Genomic DNA, 15,375 nt, shown 5'->3' on the forward strand with positions numbered 1-15,375 from the left:
TCGTGACAATCACATGACGAGAACAAATGTGGAGAGTCAGATGCGGAACGATGGTTTTTCCCACGGTGTTTCTTATTTGATTCACATTGTGAAAGTTAAATTAACAAACCATGTACAATCGTGCTGTCGTTGCATCGGACTGATTAATCGGACATACTGTTCTCGCTCAATGAAGACATGCGAGTGTCTTTCTTGCATCGTCCGTATCTAATCAAAGATAGAGAATGTATCTATATCCGAAAGTGGCTGCACATGTGATACATTTGCATCATTCATTCGTCGCGCACGTGACAGATGAATTATCAAAAAATAACTCAAACTTTCAATGATTGAGTGGACAAAAATCTGAATCATGTGAAATTCGTGCTTTTTTTAATTTAAAGTCCCACTCTAGGCAGGTCGAATAAGATAATATAATATGTAACTTACACACACAGAGAAACAATTATATATATATATATATATATATATATATATATATATATATATATTTGTCTAATTCTATCGATCCTTAAATGTATTATATCACAAAATTGCGCTTTAATTAAAAAGGTGTGTTAAAATAAAAAAATTTTAGATTTTATATTTCTGAGGAGCAAAATAATTGTCATAGAAAAATACAATATTATTTACAATTTAGTAACTTTCTCTCCTTACAAATGATTTTATTGAAAAGCCAATTTCGAGAAACAATCATAGATGCATAAAAATAATAATAATTCAATACTTAAAAATGGAGGATATTCCTTTATTTTTCATTTAAGTTTATATTGTATATGTCCGTCATCCGTATTCTTATATCCCACTTTCAATTTTAAATTATTAGTATTATTTCAACAATTTCTACAATTTATTTTCATTAATAATAAGATATAAAAAGTGTATGTTTTATTTATTGCTAATTCTTATAATTTTATTAATTGTTAATAAATCTTATATAATTGTTAATCAATTTTTGAAATAACTTTAAAAAAAATGTAAATGTTTTCTTACTGTTTTTTTTTATCAATATAAGTAACAGAAAAAGATGACATTGTGGATAGTGTTAACATGTACATTTTTTTTTTATTTATGGTATACATTTTGACACACTTTCGTCTTGAATATTGTAAGTTATCTACATTCAAATAGTTTAACCTCAATTTACTCAGATAATTAAGATAATGTACATATTGTAGAATTACTATATACTATAAGCATGTATAATTAGATAGATCAGTAAGCTTAACAAAGACATGAAACGAAGATATGAGTATTCTTAAAAAACGGCATTGTTTGATTATGTCAAAGTGATATGTCAAGTGATTTAATTCGCATATCTATGCTATAAATTATAAATTATAGTGTGACACTGCTTGAATTTCTTCGCTTCTTTTTATATGGTTCATTATAAAATGCTATTTATAAACACTTAGCATTTTATTTCATTAGCAAATTAAAACAATATAGATTATCGTGTGAAAACTATTAATATCGCATGGATTAAGAATTTAAAAAATCATATATATGTACAGTTATTCAAATATAAAAATTAGGCTTTTCTATAAATCCATAAATCCATGTACGTCTAATAAATCTAATAAATTTGAACAAAATAATTTTATAAACTGCAGATGACTTAAATAATTATAAATATGAACAGAATTTTTGTAACAGTTATAACTTGTACGAAAAAAGCTAAAAAATAAGAGATATATAAAATAATTTATTTTAATATTTCATTTTATATGTAACAAAAAATACGTTTGTCTGTTTATAAAATAATATATTTTAATTGCATCTTTCTCCAATCGAAATATTAATATAAAAATATTACATTTGAATACTATTACGACTGTGCTGTATGTGATTAATCGTCTTTTTTATATTCATCGTAATAAAAATTCTTTTTCCCGCGAAAAACAAAGTATTCCACATATTACGCTTCTTATTCCTCGTCATTGCCTCACCTTTCGCATACAAAGACAGCGAAATAATAAATAACATTCCTCTCCCTTTCTTTTTCGTTACGTCACAAAAAAAAAAAACTTGGAATTCTATAAACGGATAGTACGTCTCGGTATTGCTCAGTACGTGTTTCTGTACTCTAACTAGGAAGTCTCTTTATACTATTCTAGAAGCGAAAATATATACGAAGGCAGTCGTCAGTCGTCGTTGAGACAGCGTTATTCGCGTTTGTTACCGCAAATTTTGCAACTATTTGTGACATAGAGTGCGATGTAACGCGTAAATTCAATCAGATCTTACATCGAGATTAGGCAGGATCATGGCAAGATCCACCGATCGGGAAATGCTGAAACGAAAACGATGCAGAAAGGACCTTGACAAATTACATTCGAAGATCTTAAAAGCCAAGAAGAAATTGGTATGTTTTATGGCGATGCGTTTTTCGCATCCTCGTGAGTAGCCTCGTAATCTCCTTTCGACTTTCGATCTCGCTTTAATTAAGAGGATACACGAAACCGACTTTATATTTCATTTACATTTGGCACAATTTATCGGCCTCGATAATTAATACAAGCTTTAAGAAGGGAAAAAATACAGATATATGTATTCGGATCACGTCGTTCGCGAATCTCGCAGTGTTTCGATACTAGACTTGCAATACTGAAAGATATTCATTATACGATACGTTCATTCATATCGATCGTGGCGCTGGTTTCAAGTTACGACTCCCCTCGCGTAGTAGTAATGCGTAGTAAATAGAACCGTGAACGCGCTAGCACGTGCTTGCGCGTGTGCACGTGAGACGTAATACGTATAATTATTACAACTCTTTACGACTCTCTGACTAAAATAATTACATCTGTAGAATAATCACATCTGTGTGTAATGAGCAATAGTTGATACTAATTAAGAAGGACCGGGTCGATATCGTGGTATAAATATATGGTTACATTCCTCACAATACTGATATTAGGTTAGTGCGACGTAAAAATTGTAAATATTTTGCTTTAACTCGCAATCAATATTAAAAATTTATGTCAGAATGCATAGAAAGTGTTTATTGTTTAATGATCTTTATAAATTATGATCATTTATGTAGTTATTTAATCAAAAATGAATTACATATATTGTGTATGAATATATACATTGTTATTAGAGAAGTTTAACTGTGGGAAAAACTATATCTACACAAAAATTTAATAATTTTAATTTTTAATTTAATAATTATATAATTTTATTACAAATCTATACAATTTTGCGTAAGAAAAGAGAGAGAAAGAAGAAAAGATTTACGTATAAAAGTCACCTTTTATATAAATTTTTTAAATAAATTATAAGCTTTTATTGTATAGAAGCAATTAAAATATAATTATATATATATATATATATATATATATATATATATATATATATATAAATATATATTTTACGATATATATATAATTAAAATATACACATGAGGCTTTTTTACAGGATAATGTGGGGAAATATGATGGTAAGGATAGACAAAGAAGACAAGGAAAAATTTGTTCCAGGCTTCTGCCGAGAGCTGTATGTAACTTTAATAATTCTAATATTAACTATATTCCATTGCAAAATCTACTGCATCTAGATAAATATTTTATATAATTTTTTTAGGCTATTGGCATATACAGAAATGGTGCAAAGAGCAAAAACATCCAAAAAGGTATTTATAATCAATCAAAATTTGTATGTTGCGACAATAAAATAAAAGTATAAGGTTTTAGTAATTATAATATTCTATAACAGGAACATCGGCAAGTACGTTTAATAGAGCTCGGCTAAAAGCAGATGCTTTAAAGCTTTTTAATGGCGATACCCCAGAGTTCAAGTAAGTGCATTACCAATTGAAGTCCAAAAGAATTTTATGTAAATATAAATTGAACATATTTTGTTTTACAGATATGAAGAAGAGCTTTCAACTCATAATGAAACTACTAAACAATCACCAAATAAGAATTTTGTAAAAAATAGTTTAAAGTTCTGGACACCAGGCAGTATCCTGGAGCAAAGTCCCATTTTGCAAAAAAAACAAAGGTATATTTCATTCAGATAATATTTATTAATATTATAGCAATATATGTATGTATATATCACTTTTCTAAATACAGATGTAAGAAAGATGTTTTATATAAAGATTGTATATATTAATATTGCAGTAAAAATCAAAAGCCATATCTTGTTAAAAAGAAAAGTGAGGAAAATTTTTTTGAAAACTTTGATTCTGATAAAATTTCAAAACAAAATGTTAATAATGGATCAAAATATGTTGCTCAAAAAGAAAGCATATATAAGCAAAAGCTGTTTCAAAATGATAAGGAGCAACCAAAAACTACTCAGAAACAGTAAAGTTACAAATTATCTAATTACCAATTGATTACGATAATCTTAAATCTTAAATAAAATATTTATTTTATAGAATATTTGAAAATATCGATTTTAAAGAAGAAAATAGAACGCAACAAACATGTGAGGATAATAAAAGTACATCCAGGATATTAAAGCACTACAGAGAAGCCTGCAAAATAAACTCTGCCATAAGTTTCGAAGATTTTTTACAGAATTATCAACCAGGTATGTTACATATAGAATTATTGTAATCCGATTATATCATTAAAAATTTCATCATTAATTATTATTTGTAATGGTTTTAGATCCTCTTACAACAATAATTAAAAAATTGAAGCATATTTATTCTAATTCTTTACATGAACAATATTTACATGGAAAGAATAGATTAAAAACTATGAAATCATCTAAATTGTCTGTAGAAAATCAAACTTGTACATATTTAGATGACTTGCAAATATCACCAAAATCGACCTCAACTGTTGAATATGAAGTCCCTAAATGTAACGAAAATCGCACAATCTCACCTTTTTTAAAAGATATACCTAAGGAGGATGACAAAATTAATTTCTTGCAAAATGATAATATAGAGCCTTATGATTCCATATCTCATTCATCGCAGAATATTTTAGAAGCATATGATACAAATGACTGTATAATAAATCGCAAGAATAACGATAATCAATATTCAAAACAATTACCAAATATTCATCAATCTAAGAGAGTAAGTTTTAATTCTGTGAATGAAAAAGATTTTGTCCGAAAGCATTCCAATTATACTAATCAGCCTTCGAAAAATAAACGACATAATAAAAATAATTTTTATGTCGATTTTCTTGATCATGATGAAAATTCACAATACATTGATAACACGAAACAAGCAGAAATTTCAACTTTTTCAAGCGATTCCATGTTACTCGCCAAGAAATATTCATCAAAAAATGATGTTAGCAAAGAATCACCAAATAATATTTTTGACAGAATAACAAATAAGTGTAATGCAAAGAATATTAAGCGACCTGTCATTCTTCGTCGACATAATAATGTTACTGTTATTAAGGATAATCATTCTGTACAAAAAAATGATGAAGACTTATTTTATAAGAAGAGTTATATGGAAAAAGTATATGAGCAATTTGGAATCAACATAAATAATAAAAATCTGGATAACAATAGACATGCTTATGTTGATTCTTCTCGTCAACAATTTTTACACGAAAAAAATAAACAAGAATTGGAAATCGTGAAATCACCTGATCTGCCTGTGGAATATCAAGCTTGTATATATTCAGATGTTTCGCTAGTATCACCAAATTCGAGCTCAATCTTTGAAATCGATTGTGAAACTCCTAAATATAGAAAAAATCACACAATCACATTTCCTTTAATAAGAAAAACATCTCAGAAAGAAAACAAATTCCATTTGATGCAAAGTAATAAAAATCGTTATAATGATATTACAAAAGAATCTTATGAAATGCAATTTCCAAATGCATCTGAAAATTTTCCTACGCCTAGTATAATAAACGCACAATTTATGAATTTTCATGATCGAACAAAAATGTTTGAGTCTCAAAAGCGATCAATGGAAATAAAAGATTCACAAGAGTCACTAGTAGAAAAATTTGATATAAATATGCATCCTAACAAATTAAATGGAAGAAACAAATCATGTCAATTCGATGATTCTTTGCAAACTTTGGAAGTTTCATATAATACAAATGCATATATCGAACGATTAGCTCGAAAACAAGAAGATTTACCGAAAGTAAAAGAACATCTTTTTCATTCACATAATTATAATGCAATTAATTATTTACGAGGCGCAAACCCTTGTAATTTCAATGTAAAACCATCGAAAACATTATCTCAACAAACTAAATTACATACATGTGAAAGGAACGATAGCAAACAAGAATTTTTACAAAAAAATCCACATAATCGGAACCAAAATGTTCTTTTAAACAATATCAACGCAAGAGCGATATCTTCAACATTAAACTTCCAGAATATTCAAACCGACAAAAGATTTGGAGAATCTACATGTAAAGAAATATTTAGTAAAGCAGATGTAGAATGCGCTAGGAATCGAGTTAATTTAAGTCATTGTAATGAACAGTATTTGGATACTACCAGATGTCAACATAATTTCTCAACGCATCATTTTGATAAAAGAGCCTTGCAAACGATGGTACAACCCAGAATCTTACACGAAGATCATAATTGCAACAGGGATAATTGCATTAATTCATCTAATGATGTACCATTATTGTTACTGCAAAAGCATAATGCATATACGTACCCGAAAGTAATCGACGATCAGCATTGCTCTGTGATGCTACAAAATATTGCTCAACCTATAAAATATTTAGCTTTAAACAACAATTCGGATATCCAACGAATTCCTGTGTATATAAATGAGAAAAACGTTATAGAAAATGTCCCACTAAAAGTAATAACGCTAGTAAAACCAAATGCTCAAACGGAAGAACTCTATTTTCACAAGAAATACAATTTACGACGTGAATAATATTATTGCAAACGGATGATTTGTAGTTTGATAATCTTGCAATATGTAAGACTAACAATTAATCTTTTATAAAGCATTTAGATTTTGTGATAGTGTTTAATCCAATATTTAATCACTATTTAATATATGGTCTTCGAAGTTGTAATAAGAATTGGTGTGCAATTTATCATAATGTGATTAACAAAGCAATGAAAGCATATCGGTTATATTTCTTGCAGAAAGTTATTACAAACATAAAAGCTTGTTTTATTAAGATAAAAGTTATGTTTAGAAAGGCAAAAAAATACGCTTATATAAATCTAATTATTCTATATTCTATTTTGAATTAATCTATTTTTGAAAACATAGGAAAAACCTGTAAAATAATATATTTTTGGAAATGGTTTGTAGATGGGAAAGGGAGTGTGTTTAACGAAACTTAATATATATAAAAATTCTTCCTTATTTATCTTTCTATATATATATATATATATATATATATATATATATATATATATATATATATATATATGAGTTATTTAATTCTAACACCAAATATTTTCTTAACGAATAATTAATATTTGATTTGGTATGGAAAATGAAAATACAAAACTACCTGTAATAGTTGGAACATATATGTATTATTATGTTACCGTTAAGTCATAATTCTTGGACATCAAATATTTAACATAGGAGAAATTCATTTTCGTCAATTTCACAGCAATATCGATACATATATTTGTGAATTTCTGAGAATACGTGTGATAATAGCTTGTAAATAAATATCGCAGAACGCAAAGTGTATACACGGCAGCAAATGGCTTTCTAATAAATTTCTAAATATTTCCTAACTCGATATTCTCTTCGGAGCTGGTTTTGTGAAGCGCAATTAGCAATTAATCATCATAGGGTCTCTTTCTTTTTTTTTCTTTTTTTTCTTTTTTTTTTTTTTTTGATGAAAGCATTTACTTTGTCTTTATTCGCGAACATTTTTCCATAAATTCGAAATAAATTAATTATTTAGAGATATATCGATGACGAAAAAACATGGAGCGTGCACACAAGGCGAAGGAGACGTCTCTTCGTGTCGGTACCAGAAGACCGGATCGACATTGAGTTTTAATTATTATATTATTTGTTTTATATACGCGTCAACGTTATTTGCGGAGTGATTTGATTAAAAACGAGTACATTTTTCTCTTACAATCTTTTAGGAAGTACTCTAGGAGGAAATCTCTAGGTACACGTGCCCGTTCCTTGCCAAACGGTACGATATCGTTCGTTCCTATCGATTCGGCGCGAAGCCGCGTGTTTACTCTGGGAATGAAGTAAATAGTTCTCAGTCTTCAAAATTACTTTATTGTATACCAAAATAAAGTCGTTAAAGAGTTAGTACGATCTCGCGGAAATCGCTCAATATGAAATCGTAATACATCATCTGTGTGGTATATATTAGCTGGTATAGATATGCTTAGAACTGAAATTATTATTCAAGTCGGGTACTCTCGTGCGCCATACACAGCGGCGTTAAAATGCCATAACTCTCTTACGAACTTTATTTATAACATCCTAAAAGTTCGGACACCTTATAATTTGTACTTTATGTGAGGATATCTTGGTTACGAAATAGACCTTGCTAACCGATTTTTAGTGTAGTTAGAACCATGCCGTGTCCTCTCGGAGATTAATTCGAGCGGCCGTATTCATTTCTGGGAAAGAGAGAGAGAGAGAGAGAAAAGGACAGAAAGAGGCACAGAGTAACAGATAGAGATAGAAAGAGAGAGAAGTACAGAGCAAGGTATAGAGATAGAGATATAGAGAGAGAGAGAGAGAGAGAGAGAGAGAGACAGTTCATCTTAACGTTCCCCTGAGTTTGATTTCAATATGAACGTCTCTATGCGCCCAACATAGAGAGAAAACAGTTTCCGGAAAATAGATTAATGTAGGAGAAAAAGATATCAATGAATATATATATAAAGAAGTAGACGTATTAGACTTGTGATTTTATGTACAGATTGGAGGTTCATCGTCAACAAAGAAGGAATTAGCGTCCCCTCGCCCATCGTAGTATGGCGTCCGCTAATACGTCCAGATGCGCTTTCGTCTGAAACATATCGGAATGCGATTATATCGTTTACTAACGTATTGTTTTATTTGCTAGGAAAAGAAATCGAAGACTATGGATTATTCATAACAGTTCACTCTTCTTCCTACACGTTGTTTGTATCACACATTCAACTGTAATTAATTTATAATTAATGATTGAGATATTTTTTTTTGTATGATTATATGAGCGCCACCATTTATCTTCACGTAACTTAAATCCTATCAAGAAAATTTAATATTCAATATTACAGTATCAATACTTGATCAATACTTTTACCATTTAGCCATTTAATTTTATAATTTATTCTTAAAATGATCTTAATTAGATTCAAGCATTATCTTTAAAAATTGATAAATATTTATATTATTATCTTAAAAAGTTAATAAATATTTTCTGTCGTACATATATATTTTAGTTTAGGATCTCCTTTCTGTCCCTATCAATGATATTTTCTTGACGTGCATTTATAAAAGAGAATCTGAAATTTATCGATATTCGCGCCATTTCGCAAACATATAAAGAGACAATGTGCAAATTAAAAAGTTTTGTGTTTTGTCTCATTTTCAATGCTTCGGAAAATACTACTAGCAAAGTTATATAGAAAACTGGCTCTTGATATTACACCCACGGTTAGCGCAAATACACGTCCCCATTTTCGTTTGAACTTTATAAGGTAAGTCACACTAGAAAAGTTCAGCAAAGATTTACATAGTATCCAGAATGGACGTAGCCTACGTATTTTATCAATCAGTGTATGCAAATTTAAATGGCATTTTCGAACGTACACAAATTCTTTCTCTAAATTGTTTGAATATTATTGGAGAAATATAACAGAGTTGCTTCAAGTATATATATTATATTATCTATTAAAATATACTTTGCCATTTAAGTTTTTTTTTTTTTTTTTATTACTTTATTAACTTAACTTATTTGATGGGAAAAGAGAAAGTTTCTTTAATATAATTCTTCTGACATATATTCCTTTTTAATATCTGCTCTTTTACTGTTTTTTTTTTAACAGAATTCTACATTTTTCGCATTTATTTTTTCTCTTTCTTAAGATCTGAATATATAATATATTTATTTAATATAAATGACAGAATATAAGAGAGTAACTAAAATAAAAATCACGTTTGAAAAGATACTCTGCTTGACAATCGAGTTTAGTTTTATAAATATGAAATAGTACAAAATTAGTGGTTGACTATTATTTACAAAATGATAAATATAAAAAGAGTCACACACAAAATTTAATATCGATAAATAAATATCGGAAAAGATATTCAATGTACAATCTAATAATGCATAACTTTTTTACAGACATGCTTACAATATTGTTAGAATTTTGTGTTGTCTGAGAATTTATATGCATTTTTTCAAAATATTTTTTAAACATAATCACAAGAGAGTGTGTAGACAATAAAATACATTGTGTACATTGTGGACGATATATTATCAAGTTTCATCAAGGAAAAGAAGTATCGTTGTGTATTTTGATTAAGTTTTTTTTTTTCATAAAAAGAATTAAAAATAAATAATTAGAATCTCCTATGTATTAAGAAGGAATATAAAGTAAAAATTATCATAATTGTACTCACGGTTTTGTAAAACATACAATCATGTCTGTCTTCATCCTCGCCGTTGGGACAGTCTACAAAGCCGTCGCATAGGACATGATCGTCGATGCAATGATATCTACCCATTCTATCCGCACTCGGACAAGCGAATCTTTCCATTCCGTCTTCGGAGACTGGACATTCTATAAATAAAAATCGCAAAAATTCTTCTTGAATCTGCTTCTAGAATTTATATTGAAATAATATATAAATATAAAAAATATAAAATTATTATGAAGATAAATATTAATATTATCCAATATTCTCCTTTCTCTCTCTTCTCTTGATTAAATTGAAATAATTGCGCACAAAGGATCAGAAAATTGAAAGATGTAGGAAAACAATTTATATTGTGACGATTAAATCAATGTAAATTTCAGTCAATGTCGATCGGTCATTAATTATGGCAACTGTACACAATATTCTATAATCTAATATCCCATTAATATCTAAGCATATATACATTTTAATCTAAACATATGCATTACAAGCTCGTATCTTCACCGTATGTTTAGTATAAATTGAGTTGACAAATACTCTATATTATTTACTCGACGATAGTGCATCTCAAAAGCTTGTATGCTCAATACATTCAAAGCTGAATTGCTAAACGTGGTTATCCGATTTCTCTCTGTGTTGCTTGCTTAATAAGAAAATTATATTCAAAGCGTAGGATGATCAATCTTAAGCAGTAAATGCATACGGAGGAGAATATGTGGGTCAACGCATGTAATTTTCAACACAAATTGTAAGCTTTTTGCGATTATAGTTTAAAAAAATAAACGCTTAACATTTATATTACCTATCTTTATCGATTTATATATATCGTCACCTAACAGATCGGTGCAAGATAAAACAACGCTTCATACTTTATTTTACGTTTTTATAACAATCCCCTTTTTTTCAAAAACGAGTTTGTGTATGATTATTCTGAAGAAGTCTCTCAACGAAAAAAAAAAAAATTTCTCTACATGTTTCTCACGTTTTCTCAACGACGTCTAGACTCTACCGAAGAATGTTCATTATATAGAAAAGGATATATCCTGTTCTTCTTATCGCGGGATTCGCCGTCGGCCTTCCCTTGGATCAATAAATTTGGGAGGGACACGGCGGACACGTTGTGTCGTGCGATAGCGCTTCGTCACTTTTTCTTTATTTGCAGAAGCGCTTTGTCTATATTTTTGCACGCGGACGTTTCCCATTTGGCTTTAATTTATAAACCTTTTTTGGCTATATAACTCATGTCGTGTGTATTCATAATACGCATACATTTTTGTTCAGTTCATATTTCATTGGAAATTAAAGTATCTTTTCCACGAATATAGATTTACAGGGACTTTGTGAGATTTATTTGAAATGCACATGTCAAATTTTAATAATGGACTCTTGACGCTTTATAAATATCATGATTATATTTATTTTTCGAAATATAGGTATATATTTTCTAAATTACTTGAATTTTTTATCTAAATTATTTAAAAATAGATAAATTAAAGAAAAAAACTAATAGAAATTTATTTTATAATCTTGTAAACATATTTCTAGTATTTGAAATCAAAAAATTGTGTTATTTTGCGAAATCGTGAATTTCTTGTCTAGCTTCATCTATCCGTTTTAATTCTCTATGTGACAAGCAATTAAAAATCAGAGAAAAGAGCTTTTTATTCAAAATTAAGATGCGTTAAAGTAAATTTCTTCCTATTTTTGAAACTTTATTCAACCATCTATTCAGCGCTTAATTAAATCAGTAAACTATTGTAATGTTGGAGAAAGAAACAAAAGAAAAATAATTGTAATTCCGGTTTTTTTTGTTTCAGTAATTCTTTTATTTTACAAATTATCGCATTATCCAATTTCACATAAATCAAACTTTTTCAACTCCTTTTAATCTAATCATTTTTTACGCGTGAAAAATGAGACGAGAGAGTTATTTTTTGACCAAAGTTGAGATATGTTTGTGTATGAAAAAAAAATCCGCACATATCATTATCAGGGAATTGGGTATTTAAAAATACCGCAGTATTTGAAGCAGATTAAAGGATTGGTATTCTCCAAACGGAGCTAAAGCTTAGGCTGTTTATATATATATATATATATATATAACTTATGTCTGATCTTTCGCAGACAGTGCGTCAATCTTTCATTTATGCAATTGCTCATGAAATTGCAAGGCAATGTTTTAAAAATTCTATAAAATTTTTTATGCAATTGAAAGGAAGAAAAGAAAATAAACATAAAGAAATTTGTACAGATTAAAGGAGTATAGAAGAGAATAGAAAACTGGCACACATACAAAATAATATATAATGTATCCAAAAAATAATATGTTTCTATAAATAATTCTTTAATTCATAATTCTATAATAGTTACTCTATAAATAAATTTATATAAATATTCTTTTTGTGGAAAATTTTAAATTCGAATTTTGTTTCATTGCATATATATATATATATATATATATATATATATATATATATATATTTTATATAACAATAGCAATTTTTCTAATCTATTCGCGAATATATAGGTGATAAATAAGACGATATCACTTACCGACTTGCGGCACGTCATACTGTATGCTTCCCCGGATGGACCTCAGCATCAGGTGCGAGGCGATGCTCGCGCCGGCCGAGGACATCGAGGACGCTTGAGCCTGGTGTCCTGGGGACTCTCGTTGCGCGTCGATCGAACGCCGTCCGACCGTGATCTGATTCCGCTTGCTACCGGGTAATTTGCCAGTCTCATAGGCGAAGGCCTTCGGGATGAAGCCGCCGTTCGTGGGTAAGTTAAGGGTGGTGCCGGCCTCGGCGCCCGCGGGATCAGTCTTCGTACTCGTCGCAGTGTTAAATCTCTGCTCCGCGTAGAGATCGTCATAATTGGATTGTCTGGATTCCTGAAGGACGTTGGCGGCGGTGGCGGCGGCGGCGGTAGTCTTTCTACCGGCCTCATCGCACACCAGTATCGGCGGCAGGACGCTGAGCGGACCTCGCGGATGCCGACAGCCTATACGCCGTTTCTTCACTCGCTGACGGCCGCCGCCGATCAGCTGATTGTTACCCTCGTCGTGAGGAACGTAGGGCTCGGTCGCGGCGATCGCATGGGATTGCGACGACGTCACGTACTCGGAATAGAGGACGTTGAGCATAGCGGGCGACAGGGCGAAGAACACGTTCTGGAGCTCGCGCGGCTCTTTCACCATGTCGTCGATCAGCATGCCCGCGGGCGACCACGACGTTATCCGCGGCTCGTCGTTGAATACCAGCCAGTTGGACAAATCGTCTCGCATGTGGGGACTACCGTCGGTAGGGTATATTCTGAGGTGCAACAGGTTGCTTCCTACCGGGCTCAATTCGCTCTTTTTTCTAATGCTGCTACCGCTTCCGTGACGATAGTCGAGCCCCTGTGTGCCTTGCACTTGTATGATCACGGGTCGATTGCCCACCGCCAGATCCAGTCCCTGTCCCACGTAGGTCAGAAGCCAGAACATGCAAACCGCCATTTTACAAATCATCAACGTTTTCGAGCAGCGTTCCGTTATTTTTTTCTCTTTCTTTCTTTCTCTTCCTCCCTCTTTTCTTTTTTTTCTAGCTTTCTCTATCTCTCTATATATGTATCTACGTATATATATATATATTTCCCTCTTTCTTTCTTCTTTCTTTTGTCCACCACTTTGTCACACCCGATTGTACGGTTGAACGTGGTGTTATAATTGACCTACATGAACAGCAATTATATGCTTTATTTATATATATATATATTTTTTTTTTATTTTCTTGTGATTTCGTTCTCTTTAGCTGTTTACTACTCACTGCCAGTCTAAAGGCACGTCTGTAGCGATTCTGAGTTAGGCCGACTTTTCGTTTGAACTCGCGGTACACTGGGAAGCTAAGGATGGAGTGGGATGGTGTAGGTGTATCTGCAATATGTATGTGTGTATATGCGTGTCTGTATATGCGTATGTAAATGTGCGTACAGTAAGGTGGGTGGGAGATTCGGGGCGGTCGATTGATATCGAGGGGGCGAAGAATAGGAGATTGAGGATAAACTTGATAAAAAATCACGAATGGCGATATACTTTGACACACCGACGGCTATTGCATGGAAAACGCAATTATGCTACGCGTGCAATTGTATCGAGAGGGTGATCTCTCTCTCTCTTCCTCTCTTTCTCTTTCTAGCATGTCCCAGACTGGGACCCACGATTCTGTCAGGCCCCGGAAAGATAACAGATCTCTCTCCCTCTCTCTCTCTCTCTCTCTCTCTCTCTCTCTCTCTCTTTATCTCTCTATCGGAGATAAGTCGCCGATTCGAGCGCACAGTGTATCACGTTTGACATTTGATTGCGTTATGCTCGCTCCTCTAATCGATACGCTTCACTTTCGGTAGTCCATGATAGTAGCCGCGACCTTGGCTTTCCCTTCGTGATAAAGCGCACACCTGTCCTGTACCGACCGTCCTGAAATCAGGTCGTTAATAGAGAATAACGTGCGATATTCTACGACCGCAGGTGCCAGGAACACAAAAAGATTTGTGGTGATTTTTTTTTTGTTGGTTTTTGTTTTCTCAGGATATAATTCAACAGAGAGTGCTGCGACGTGTGGAGGTGGTATCGGAGGTGCTCATCGTGCGTGCTCATAGATGCGTATATAAGGTGCTCGAGAGTGTTAAACAACATTTAGATCAAACGTCGACGTGCCACCCAACGCTCGCGTTTGCCGATAAAGCTACACCGTCTCTCCGGAAAGAGAGAGAACCCTCTTCCTCAGAGTGCGTTGTTTCCTTATCCGCTTACCTTGCCGCTCTCTTTGCCTCTCTCTTTCTGCATC

The 15,375-nt window shown here is 31.6% G+C and overlaps 2 protein-coding genes across 2 annotated transcripts; one reads left to right on the top strand and one right to left on the bottom strand.

Moving 5' to 3' along the window:
• Positions 1–2,039: 2,039 nt before the first annotated feature.
• LOC126849145 (uncharacterized protein MAL13P1.304-like) lies at positions 2,040–7,178 on the top strand. Its single transcript, XM_050590735.1, has 8 exons — positions 2,040–2,365; positions 3,421–3,498; positions 3,586–3,634; positions 3,718–3,799; positions 3,871–4,005; positions 4,128–4,313; positions 4,388–4,542; positions 4,623–7,178. Exons 1-8 carry the CDS (start codon positions 2,267–2,269, stop codon positions 6,845–6,847), a joined length of 3,009 nt encoding a protein of 1,002 aa, XP_050446692.1. The 5' UTR covers positions 2,040–2,266; the 3' UTR covers positions 6,848–7,178.
• A 563-nt stretch (positions 7,179–7,741) lies between these two features.
• On the bottom strand, positions 7,742–15,005 carry LOC126849209 (uncharacterized). The gene is made up of 3 exons (XM_050590856.1): positions 13,103–15,005; positions 10,532–10,692; positions 7,742–8,930 (listed from the first exon to the last, which is right to left on the bottom strand). Exons 1-3 carry the CDS (start codon positions 14,058–14,060, stop codon positions 8,871–8,873), a joined length of 1,179 nt encoding a protein of 392 aa, XP_050446813.1. The 5' UTR covers positions 14,061–15,005; the 3' UTR covers positions 7,742–8,870.
• Positions 15,006–15,375: the final 370 nt, after the last annotated feature.

The sequence above is a fragment of the Cataglyphis hispanica genome, chromosome 4 (assembly GCF_021464435.1).
Source record: "Cataglyphis hispanica isolate Lineage 1 chromosome 4, ULB_Chis1_1.0, whole genome shotgun sequence".
Lineage (NCBI taxonomy): Eukaryota > Metazoa > Arthropoda > Insecta > Hymenoptera > Formicidae > Cataglyphis > Cataglyphis hispanica.

What these genes read in the sequence shown, in the direction of transcription:
- LOC126849145 (XM_050590735.1), top strand. Translation starts at nt 2,267, where the DNA reads ATGGCAAGATCCACCGATCGGGAAATGCTGAAACGAAAACGATGCAGA. An exon ending in CCAGGCTTCTGCCGAGAGCT is followed by an intron (nt 3,499 to 3,585) that starts GTATGTAACTTT and finishes TAATTTTTTTAG; the next exon opens with GCTATTGGCATATACAGAAA. An exon ending in GAGCAAAAACATCCAAAAAG is followed by an intron (nt 3,635 to 3,717) that starts GTATTTATAATC and finishes ATTCTATAACAG; the next exon opens with GAACATCGGCAAGTACGTTT.
- LOC126849209 (XM_050590856.1), bottom strand. Translation starts at nt 14,060, where the DNA reads ATGATTTGTAAAATGGCGGTTTGCATGTTCTGGCTTCTGACCTACGTG. An exon ending in GTATGACGTGCCGCAAGTCG is followed by an intron (nt 10,693 to 13,102) that starts GTAAGTGATATC and finishes TTTTATTTATAG; the next exon opens with AATGTCCAGTCTCCGAAGAC. An exon ending in ATTGTATGTTTTACAAAACC is followed by an intron (nt 8,931 to 10,531) that starts GTGAGTACAATT and finishes GATATGTTTCAG; the next exon opens with ACGAAAGCGCATCTGGACGT.